The sequence below is a fragment of the Prionailurus bengalensis genome, chromosome B2 (assembly GCF_016509475.1).
Source record: "Prionailurus bengalensis isolate Pbe53 chromosome B2, Fcat_Pben_1.1_paternal_pri, whole genome shotgun sequence".
NCBI lineage: Eukaryota > Metazoa > Chordata > Mammalia > Carnivora > Felidae > Prionailurus > Prionailurus bengalensis.
In genome coordinates, this window is record NC_057349.1 from 124,743,975 (window position 1) to 124,756,122 (window position 12,148).

The following is a 12,148-nucleotide window of genomic DNA, read 5'->3' on the forward strand; positions in this document are numbered from 1 at the left end:
AGGTTGTTGCAGGACCCTCAAGAGGGGAGAGGGGCTATCAGGGGTCCCCAAGCTGCTCGCAAGAAGGAGAGTAGGCTGCCTCTATCATTCCTCGCGGGAACCAGTTTGTGAATGGGAATCTGAAAGATTCGAGATGTCATTCCGGAACAGTGGACACACATGGCCATGAACCAGCCAGGTTAAGGGTGTTTATGCTGAGGGCATCTAGAAACCAGTGTAAAGATTCAGCAGGCCTTTCCAAATGGAATAACAGGTCAAAACACAGTGGTCTCTACCAAAACCTATACGGGAAAAACAAAACTTTTTGCTTTAAAAAAAAAAAAATCTCAGCCCAAAAGCAATATAAAGATAAAGGCATTCCAGCTCAGTGGCAAGAAGCCGAGCTCTGGAGTAGCAGTGTTCGGATGTCAATCCCGGCTCTCCCACCTCTCACCCACCTGCCGCGTTGCCTTGGCTACCTCCCTGGACCCGGTGTTTGTTCCCTGTGAAGGCAGTGCGCGTGGCAGTACCTGCCTCGTGGTGTGGGTGTGCCCTTTAGGCAAGGAAGATAGAATCCACGTAAGAAGCTGTTCGCGCAGGTCCAGCCACGCAGGACATGCCGTGGCCCTTAGGGAGCTGCAGGTTGATGATGATGGCCAAGTGCCGTTGAATCATGCTGGCCCGGCCAGGACCCTGAAAGGATGGAGCATCGATCGGGCCAGCCTCCTGTGACAACAGTAACTAGTTTACTTCCTCTTCCATATCCTCTGCGATCCCGTTGCTGGGGCAGAGTCCCCCACCTGGCACAACAGCAGCGTGAGGGTAGCAAAGTAGGCTTCAGCCCATCACAGAAAAGTGTGTCGCTTCCCACGCTGGCTCGGACTTTATAGCTCACGATCAAGGCTTGAGACTACATTCCTTTGAAGGAAGGGCTTGGTGGAGATCTTAAAAATAAACTTTCCATTCTGAATTTGGCGGCGGGTGCCTTCCCTCACGGTGTTCAGGCCCCCAGGTGACATTTTAGGTCCCGCCTCTCCCGCAGACCCACAAGCGGATTCTTCCACCGCCCCGTTCCCAGCAGGACATGGTTGACCCTGCCAGTGCCTCACCAGATCTGCCCCTCTGCGCTGGGGACTGGACACGTTGGAACGTCCTCCGGCATAGCAGGGGTATGGAGGCTGCTTTGTAACAGCCACGAGAGTCACCATCTCGAAGCGCTTTTGATAAATGGTAGCGTGCAGAATTGCTAGTATAGACCTGACATAGACATCAGCTTCCAGAGAGTGGGAATCCACTCTTCTGTGTGGCCAGTCCTTGGGAAGGACAAGCCAGTCCGCTGAGAGAGGCAGGGTGAGCCCCGAGCGTGAATGAGCATCGCAGATCTAGGGCCCGAGGTGCACTCTGCCCGGCTGCGCCAATCGAAAAGCCAACAATAGACACACTCTGGGGAGTGCAGCCCATGCGGAGAATAGCGGTGTATCCACGAGGCCTGGCTCCAACTCAACGTAGTTCCACCAGCCTAAGTTCTAGTTCTGGGCTCATCTGTGGCCATTCTTTCTCACAACTGGTCAGTCTGCGGACGCATGAAAACCTATCATGGCACCTGCTAGGGCAAGAGACAAGTTTGTAAACTCAAAGACCACGTCATCTAGCTGTCCCAAATATTTATTCAGTGCTTACTCTGTGCCAGACTCTGTTTTAAGAGCTTTCTCTATAGCAAATCCTATAATCCACACAACAGTACCGTGAAGCAGGGAATATTGTTGTCCATTTTTGACAGATAAGGACACGGGCACACAGAGGTTCGCCAACTTCCCAAAAGTCAGACCGCTAGGAAGGGGTGGAACTGGGATGCGAGACCAGTCAGAATGACTGCGCTTCTTCCCCTCGCGCTGTGTAGCACGCACGACCGCCATCTTGGCTGCGGAAGGCCCACCTCACAGAGGCCCTGCTGCTGTCCTCTGTGAAGGGAGGAACGCTCAGCGAGGCTACCCCCGCTTCATCCCAAACTAGGCTCAGGCATGAATACCGTGCAGACACGGTGTTGGAGTTAAACTAATCTTGCCTTTCGTCTTCAAAATGTGTCTTTTGATGAAAAGAGTAATATGCGCCATTTGACTGCTAACAGTGATCAAAGATCAGAACGAGGGACAGGCTTACAAAAGGTTGCCATTAGAAGGTCAGCCATTTTCAGTAGTTGCTTAAGTAAATTTTGGCTTTTCCTCTTTACACTCCCCAAACTAACCGTCACATATGGGACACTCGCAGTCACAAAGCTTTGGAGGACTTGCTTTTATGTTGGTGATTCTCATCAAAAGGCTGCCCGTTAGAATCACCTGGGAAGTGTTAGCAAAAATAAGATGCCTAGGGGCACCTGGGTGGCTCAGAAGGTTAAGTGTCCGACTCAGGTCATGATCTCACAGTTTGTGGGTTTGAGCCCCGTGTTGGGCTCTGTGAGGACAGCTCGGAGCCCGGAGCCTACTTCGGATTCAGTGTCTCTCTCTCTGCCCCTGCCCTGCTGAGGTTCTGTCTCTCAAAAATAAATAAAATGATGAAACCTTAAAAAAAAAAAAAAAATGATGGCTAGGGCTGTCCCAGACATTCATTGAGTGTTTTGGTGTTGGGCAGACCTGAGCATACACATTCTGTAACAGCTCCCCAGTGATTGTGCTGTAGAAGTCAAGTAGAGAGCAACGGCCACGATGGCCCCTCTTGTCTCCCACCGAGCTTTTCTTTTCTTTTTTTCTTTTTTTTCCTTAAATGTTTTTTAATGTTTATTTATTTCTGAGACAGAGAGACAGAGCGTGAGTCGGGGAGGGGCAGAGAGAGAGGGAGACACAGAATCCGAAGCAGGCTCCAGGCTCTGAGCTGTCAGCACAGAGCCCGACGCGGGGCTCGAACTTGCAAACCGTGCGATCATGACGAAGTCAGACGCTTAACCGACTGAGCCACCCAGGTGCCCCTCCCACCAAGCTTTTCTGTAAAGCCGTGATGACATGAGCTGTTGTCCTCTAAAACCTCAGAGCGAGGTGTGCTGACCAGAGGCATCAGCGGCACCTGGGAACCTGCTAGAAATGCCGAACCTCAGGCCCCACCCCAGACCCGTGAATAAGAATCTGTTTTCTAATTAGAGCCCTCTTGGGGTCCATGTGCATATTCACGTTTGAGAAGCAGTGCCCCACGTAAATGTCAGTATACTCTCATTTTAAACGGTTTAAAACCCAGGGAGAGCTGCCTTACCTCTGCGTGGCCATTCACACCCCCCTGCCCCGGCCCCCATGTATGGAATCCCACCAGCAGCAGCATGCCCTCGATGAGTACCAACTTTGCTTCTCCTGTCCCTTTATTTTCCATTCTCTCCCACCAGATCACCTCCACTTTTCCCTTCCCATCTGTCAGTGCTCGATAAATATCAAATATATTTCTTAGGCTTTAACAGTTTAATCTGCTACAGAGCTGTCCCTGTGTTTTCACCTTAAGGCCCACTGTCAGCCTTTGAAAGGAGGGTCATGCCCCCACCCCCACCGATACTTATGTTATCTGGCACAGGATGAGCACACCTATTTATATGAAGAGCATAGCAACAATTTATAAATATAAGCGTATGGATCGGTAGTGACAAATATTAGATTATTAGGCGAATAATACAAAGGCTAATTTAAGAAAGAATAATAGTACAGTCGTCTGAAATCATTGTTTAATTCAGCTGCACCAGAGAGGGATAAACGTTTTTCTCACCAGACTTTATATTTCCTCAAATTTGCCGTTAACAACAGCTCACGGCCTTTCAGTTTTCACTATAGAAATCACTTAAGAAATGCTTTAAAAAAAAAAAAAAAAGAACTGTGCTAGGAAGTGAGGCATAAACCCCGACAGAACTGGCAGACTGGGAAGGGTCACCAGATAGGGAAGGGAACGGTTGCTTGACCTTTCTGTACCATATGAGTTTTTTCTAACTATGTGCATACCTTTGCTTGAAAAAAAAAAAAAAAGCTGCCTCAAAAAAAAAAAAAAAAGAAATGCTTTTTCATCATCAAAAAAAATTAACCATGTAAGAAAGTTATATTGCCACAAAAAATTAATAGTATTCAGTAGACTTATTCAAATGGTGATTCTGCAGGCTCTCAAAGTGCTTTGCACTTGCTCATTGAGCCTTTAATAATCTGCATCTCTGTTTTGAAAGCAGGACGGGGACACCTGGGTGGCTCAGTTGGTTAGGCATCTGACTTCGGCTTAGGTCATGATCTCACAGTTTGTGAGTTTGAGCCCCGCTGGGTGAGCTCGCTCTCTCTCTCTCTCTCTCTCTCTCTCTCTGTGCATCTTGTGGGATTCTCTCTCTTTCTGCCCCCTCACTCACTTGCACCCTCCCTCCTTCAAAAAAAGAAACAAAACAAGCAAGTAAGCAGGACATTTTAGCCTAAAACTACCACTTAGCTGCTGGAAGCTTTCTTAGTCATCTCTGGATTTTTCATAAAAATAAGTCTTTAATTGAATGAAAAAATTTTTCTAGGAAAGCAATTTATGAAAACACCTTCAAACCAACCATTTACAACTCCTGTGGAAATGTTGAGAAAGAATCCAGACATTCTCTTCTTTCTTACTCTGACGTACATTGACTTTTACTCAAGAACAGTGTTTACCCTGAAACCTGTTGATCAGGAAATGGAGGTGTGTAGTTCAGTATGAAAAATGAGGCCATTTCCCCAAGGCACCGTTGAAACTATCAAAGGATTATTAAGCACTTAAAATGTAAATAAGAGGGCAGCCTTCCTTTGTATGTCTAACTTTAACTTGCTTAATTAAACTATAATAATGAAAGCTTTTCAGAACATGGTTTTCCATGATACAGGAGGAAGAAGAAATATCGTCAAATCTAAAAATGGGTAATTATGAAAAATGCAACATGTATTTTCTGGTCAATTTCTTACACAATCAGAAATAGAACTCCCTATGGATACATAGTCCTTCTCTTCATTGGTTGAAAGCTAGACCAAGATTTCTTTTAGTATGAGGCCCAAATTAGCAGATAGGTTGAGTTTTCCAAGGGTAGTTACCTTAATATTGGAAAAAGCTGTGGGAGTAAAAATTGCCAAGGTCTTTGGGTAAAGGAAGAAGAGGAACCATAGCCAGGAGCTCTGGGGAGCGAATTTGAAAATGGTTAGTGTTCTTCCATTAGAAAGATTCGGAGAATATTCTCAGGCATTCTAAAGGCTCCTCTGTGGGATTTTTCAAAGAGAGAAAGCCTTGTTTGTAAGTGTGTATTGGCTGGTTTGATTACTGATTCACGGGAAACTTCCAGTTTTGGATCCTGTCACATTCAAGCAAAGTCTGTCTCAAAGACCATTGTTTCTTTTCTTTAAGATTCTTAGTTCCAGGGAACTTCCTCTTTCACTCCATCTATCCATCTATCCCTCAACTGCAAAACACTGGTTAATCAGAACATCTAACAACACTAGCTACTAGCTGTTGAGTCCCTAGGGCGTGTCAATAAAATGGTTTTTTTTGTACATTCCCCTCTAATCTTTGCCACAACCAAGATAGATAAAGAATCCCAAGAAAAGTGAGGGTCATTTGCTTGCCCAAGTTTCTACAGCGAGACATTCCAATTCAGACTTTTTATATTTCAAATATGGGCTGTTAACCGCCATGTTATATTGCTTCATCACTACTGTCAGTCTTAGAAAATGTTAGTAGAATCTTGCCATTATCATGTCGGCAGCCAACTGAAATTTTTAGGAGTCTTACCCACCTTAGATCTTTACGAATGCGTTTTGTTAGAAAATGGCGGTATGGTGTTTTCATATGTGAAGCAAAAGTATTGATAAATTTTACTTTTTGTGTGTGTGACCACAGATTCAAGTGACTGTTAGGCATATGCCATTTCTTGGGTATCTTTATGTATTGATACTCAATTTATCTTTTCTGAACATTATGTTAGCATTTGAGGATCTGATGTTTATAGTTTATAGTTTAGTTTATTGCCACTTCTTACCCCAGGGAGTTTAAAAACATTGAGGCTGAAGACCTGCTACCAAAGATTCCGATTTAATGCTACTAGTTGTCATTAAAATGTTTTTTTTTTTTTAGAACGGGCTGACTTATAACTCCTGAAATGTTCAGTGATACTTTTTTCTTTTTAAGCCTAATGTGGTAGCGTTATTTCTGAGACCTACAGCAAATAAAATATTCTACAATTAAGGACCAGATTAGTCTGCAGGTATAATCCAGGAGCAAAGTACACAGGCGATCTGGTCAGTTTATCTTGGAAGCATCTTATTTGTCATGTTCTCTCTAAAACTGGGAGAAGTAACCCCACCTCCTGGCAAGAAAACCAGTCAAGGGAGCCCAGACCATTGTCTCAGGGTGGCTGAGGCCACTGAAGGAAGGAAATCCTGTTCTAAGGAACGTCTCCACTTTTCCTTCTCGAAACCCTTTTCTTCCTTGTGGGCCCGTCTCTTTACTGACTCTGATTTGACTCCTTTGAGGTGTCTGTTCTTTGGTTATTTGTTGCCAGATGGGATTTGAGCAAACTAGTCTTCTTGCAACACATTTCCACACTTGCCTGTAACCTCGGACTTACATAGCTCTTGAAAAAACTTGGAGTTAGAAGCCACACAGAACACTGCAGACGTCCTCTGTACTTCATTTTGGATGGGTTCACAGGCCAGAGGCTAGAGTTCAGTAGACCTTCTATAGATCAAGGTGCACGAATTAAAGGTCTGGGATGTCTTACGCTGTTTTTATATGCCAGCTTAAGCCAAGAAGAATATGGAGGCGGAAGAGGGAAGTCACAATCAGAGTTGTCCGCGTATGCTTTTCCAAAAGGAAATTTCCATACCCAACATGACGATCGGACTTACTGACACACGCATTTCTTAGGAATCATAAAATAATCTTAGTTCACTTTGTGAGAGTGCGTGTGCATGTGTGAGTATGTGTGTGTGTGTGTGTGTGTTTGCATCAGCATGAACCATATGATGAGGTGACTTCTGTCACATACCCACCTGTTACAGCTGTTGACCTGGAAACGGGTTGGCCACTGAGTTGTCATGATGATTCAATGTAGAGTTTAGACTTTGAATGTGATCAATAAGCTCTCATAGTCTATACAAAAAGACATTTCTTCTGCTTTCTTGTAGCTTAATCTTTTGATCTCCGTGTTTCTTATCACCGTGAATTATTTTCCGTCTCCACAAAAATTTTCAGTTGAAAACACACTAGCTCTTCTGTTTATGGAACTTGTTACTCAGTAGCAAGCACGGTTTTAACAAAGCTGTGCCACGAACCCCATTCAGATAGGACCCAAAGATCATATCACATGTATTTTGCAAAGCTAAACAAATGTCTCCTGTGGCAGCTTCTTTAAAATTTGTTATCACTTTGGCCGGTGTTGAATGTCTACCACATTCTACTGTGCTGCTTCGTACTTCATAATAGTGATACTACCCCGGGTTTAACCTAGTACTGTTATTTATCAGTCTGCTTACTTGATGGCATAAAACTTCTACTGCTTACGTATGGCTTGCAGACTTGTGTCCTCTTGTTCTTTTTCCCTTCTGCCTGTGGGGTCTGTTTTGCTTCATTAACTCTGTGTGGTTTTGCTCTCAGTTGTGTTTAGCATGCCGTAAAGCTGGATGTCCACCAATGCATGAAATGGTCAAAATGTGCATTACGAAACTCCTCACTGCCCTGTGTCTTCGTGCGTTCCCTGGCGAGCAGGGGCCTGTGGCTTTTCACAAGGTATTTGACTTGGCCCTTTGAGCCTCTGGCAGAGATACAGGACTGGGCCTTTTTGAATGTCAGTTCTGCACTACGAAAGCAAAGGGCAGGGGGGAGGTAGAAATGATATTGGAGATACTACAAGAAGAAATTGATGAGTCCTTTCCCGGAAACTCAGCCTGCCTTTGGACTTGGTATTCTCTTAACTTCTCTGATTCAATGTGCTCATTTTAGCACGACCTCAAGGTAGAGCAGAAAAACATGCACAAAGCGACAAATCATTGGCCTTGAATATAGTGGGTCAGGTTTATCATGGAAACCCTCGTTTGAAGAACCTTACTGGTTTACCAATTTATTATTATCACGAAGCAAGCGAGAGAAGCTTCTCTGAAGATGTCAAGATAGCTGATAGAGCATTTCTTTCTGTGGACTTAAAGGTAGTGATATTATCAGGTACATGGTCTTGCTATATTTAAAAGGATACTCTTTTATCAAAGTATTTATACCTCCAACTTTAACAGAACGAGCTTCTTGGATTAATACGTCTCAAAGCAGAGTAAACATGCAATGAGTCATTCCCAGTATTGTACCCCTGATAGTAGCAGCTATAAAACACGAGACATGGTGGAGACACTAAAACTCAAACGCATTTGGTTTCTAGGAGGTTCTTGTCCATATCCTGTACTGTTTATGTTACATAAACCCCATTCCTCACTTGTGCTTTCCTTCATGCGTCTAAAGTGACTGATACAATTTTTGCAGGGCGGTCGCATGGGGGGTAAGGCTCTCGGTATTAAAAAGAATCGTGCTTCTCTTGAGCAGGAGGTCAGCTCTTAAAATAGCTACTCTTTTATCTGTACTGTTTCCACAACCTCAAAATTCCCCTTAAATGTGTGTCAGAGCTCAGAGATCTTAAAGATCTACAGCTATCAAGATTTCTGGGGAGAATGTAGGATTTAAAGAAAACTTAAATTCTGAGGCACGACTCGTACTGCTGTGCCTACTTACGCCACAGAGAATTTGGTTCGTTGAAGTGAAACACCACCCGCTTGGATGGATTTGCAAGGTTTGTGTGTCTTTTCATCACATGCAACGTAAAAGCCCCCTGAGATTAAGACCCATTTTTTTCTGAGTATGTATAACTTGTGCCTTCAAGTACATTATGATCCATGATCATTTGAGAAAATGAATTTAACATTGACATGCCCTTCAGTGGTAATTTGAAAAATAAATGTTTTGGAATCTGCTTTTGTTTTTTAGCTAACAATTAATCGGACCCAAATTCCAAATCAATATATGAGTTTTATTTTTTTTATAAATTTATGAATTTTAAATGCTCACTGGACTATCAAGCATTTCATGAGAGATGAATGAAATTGTTAGAAAGTATTTACTTTTACATCATTAATTTTACCCAAAAGGTTATGACAGTGACACCCGGCAGAAAGCTCCAGCTTAAGCAGTAGAGGCAACAAAAGTTAACACTTAGTCTCTCTCCCATCTCGCTTATCATCCATCGAATTAAATTTGCCATTTAGGTGAGAACACTTTATTTTCATTGTAGATAATCTTGCAGCTATTCGTAGAAAAATAATTTAGGTACGTTAAATCCCTTCTTTTCCTTTTTGTGGGTGTAAACTTACAAGACTGGAAAGGATGACATACCTTAAACAGAGAAAAAAGTGGATAAATTAAAAGCATGTATTTATTGTGACACCCATTCCTATAGCTTCCGGAAGAATTACAGGGAGTAAAACCTGGAAAGTCATGACATTAAACATCCTCGTCATCACATGAGGGATATTGGTTTTTTCAAGTTGGGATTCCTCCAAGCTGCAGCCACCAGGGAATCTTCTCAGGTCCAACTAGACATTCAGACCCACACAACCCAATCTGCTTTGCAGATACAGGACAGGGAGTAGAAGCAGAACACTGGCCGGCATTTCTGTCTCACAGGAGTCCTTGGAACAGTCCAGAGGCTAGTCTGTGCTCTCAAATGTCAGCCTTGGAGCAAGAAGGTGAGAGCCACCTTGATGGGTGCAGTCACGGTGGCTTAGGAGCCCCCACGTTGCAACCGTGTCGGAACCAGAATTTCTGTAAAAACCCCATGAACAGAGCTGGGAAATGTCCCTCAGAGGCTGTGCGCAATGACAGGGTTCACCCAGGTAACACAAACCTGTGACTTTTCACAGGTTTGTGAAGTTCATCCACAGCTTTCCCAATTCAGATGCAGCTTAGTAATTAAGAGACACCTTCACCCCAAGCCATGCTGCCCAGTCACGTAGCCGATGGTCCACCTTTACCAAGTTTGCAGAAGGACACAGCTAGAGAGTGAATCCAAGATCAAGCTTGTTTACAGTGCAGGAGAAAGGGATTCACTAACCCGTTTCCCACCCTTCATAACTCAGAAGCTCATACATTCCTTTCCTGTTTTGCCATGGAAGGAGCTTTTCCTGATTAATTTCCAGCCACCTGAGTTTGCCCTAGATAGCATTATCTGGCATATCTAAAACTCACTAATTTGCATCTTCCTATGATGCTCAGAATAATAAGCTTCTAAGAGTGGTAATATTTAGGAAAATGTTAGTTTTCCTATAGGCTTAAAAACAGATTTTCCGGGATTGTAAATATTTATAGCACTCATGGATAATTAGTCCTAAAACAGGCTGACTTTCTATTTGAGGAGGATTTAATAGCTTCTCCGGTTAATTCCAAAGCATGTTGGTAATGAACTGTTATCTACAGAGCGTGTGTGTTGCTATCTTATTTCTTTACCAGGTGTGCATTGAGACATACATATGTAGCTGTCACCAGCGTAGTATAAACACGGCTGTGCGGGCAACTCTCAGTCAAATGCTGGGTGACTTGGCTTTACAGTTACGACAAAGGCAGGAAAATACGGTGAGCAATGTTGCCGGTGTCTCTGTGTAACTGCATGCTGTGTGTTCCACATCCTAGACGCTCCCTCCCTCACCCCCTGCCGGGGCTGCTTCCTACTGAAACAGTAGGAAGGGCTTGCTTGGTTTAGAAGAGCATCGATTCATATAAATTAAGCTCTTTAAGCATATTTTTGCCTGTTTAAAGCTTTGAGAGTCGTTTCTCTTTATGGTTTCTACTCTTTTTTTCAGTCGTTCTTTTATAATTCACTTGTCTTTTTAAATCATTTTTTAAAACTCAGATTGAAAGCTTTTATATAAAAACACTGGACTGATATATTAAGAAGTATCAGAGGTGAATTCAAAATTAGGAAAAGTTAATAGCGGTCAATTACATGCTTTAAGGTTTGGTGTCTGTGTTTCTCTCTGTTAACTAAAAGATTGTGCGGGGGGAGGGGGTCTTCCTTCACCTGCTGGTACCATGGGGGGATTGGGGTGGGGGTGGGGGAGAAGCTGGATTTGACTTCCCTCTGTCATCAAAGCCGGTTAGAGCTTATTGATCCAAACTTGAACAGATTGTCTAAAATGAGCATTCCCGGGAAAAAATATAAACGTAACTGGCTTCTTGTATATCCTGTCTTTTGGGAATGTTAATGAAGAGATGATTCCTGTTCAAAATAGGTGTGTGGTTGGTTTTTTAAGTCTGCCTCTGAAGAATTCAGGTTAAACTTCTTTTGAAATCCACAAGAAGTGTTCTGAATTGAACACTTGATTATTGTTTAGAATAAGGAATCTCAGTGGCAGCCTGAAACATCTCATGAGTTAACTTTACAGAAATTAAGGTCTCGTGTTTCACTTAAAATCATTTCTAATTTTTACCTTCAGTTATTTTCTAATTTATAGAGTTGAGCGGAACCTTCCAGCTTTACCTCGTCCAATTCTTTTAGCCCTCATTTTACAGATGAGGAGGATGAAGCCCAGAGAGGTGAAATTGAAATCTAAAATGAATGAGCTTTTCAGTGAAAGAACCATCACTGAACCCCTAGGCTCCTAACTGTGACTGCAACAGCCAGTGTTGAAAATACCACACTAGGGGCGCCTGGGTGGCGCAGTCGGTTAAGCGTCCGACTTCAGCCAGGTCACGATCTCACGGTCCGTGAGTTCGAGCCCCGCGTCAGGCTCTGGGCTGATGGCTCGGAGCCTGGAGCCTGTTTCTGATTCTGTGTCTCCCTCTCTCTCTGCCCCTCCCCCGTTCATGCTCTGTCTCTCTCTGTCCCAAAAATAAATAAACGTTGAAAATACCACACTAATCTGAAAAAGCAAATACTGATTTTTTTTTCAATGTTTGCTGTGTCCGAAGCCTAAGTTTCTATTCTAAAAAATCGTTTTATCTTGACATGACGTTAGCTGACCTTTTGTTAAAAACTACTTCATTTATACTAGGATTTTGAGTATGATAATGTGGGACTAGTAGTTTAAAAGAAATTCAAATTGTAAATGGAAAACATGCTAAGGGAAAAAACATTTAAGAAAAAATTGTTAAAAACACATCTTACTAGAGATAAACCTAAGAT

At 43.2% G+C, this 12,148-nt stretch overlaps 1 protein-coding gene across 2 annotated transcripts in view; it reads left to right on the top strand.

Moving 5' to 3' along the window:
- Window positions 1-12,148, top strand: part of ARFGEF3 (ARFGEF family member 3) — a 187,922-nt gene that overhangs the window by 70,703 nt on the left and 105,071 nt on the right. Inside the window, exon 6 of one of the 2 annotated variants that reach the window (XM_043592445.1) lies at window positions 10,477-10,599. The exons of the other annotated variant lie outside the window; for it this stretch is intronic. Within the exon in view, the coding sequence (XP_043448380.1) occupies window positions 10,477-10,599 (123 nt within the window). The remainder of the gene's footprint in view (window positions 1-10,476; window positions 10,600-12,148) is intronic. 2 annotated transcript variants of the gene reach the window in all.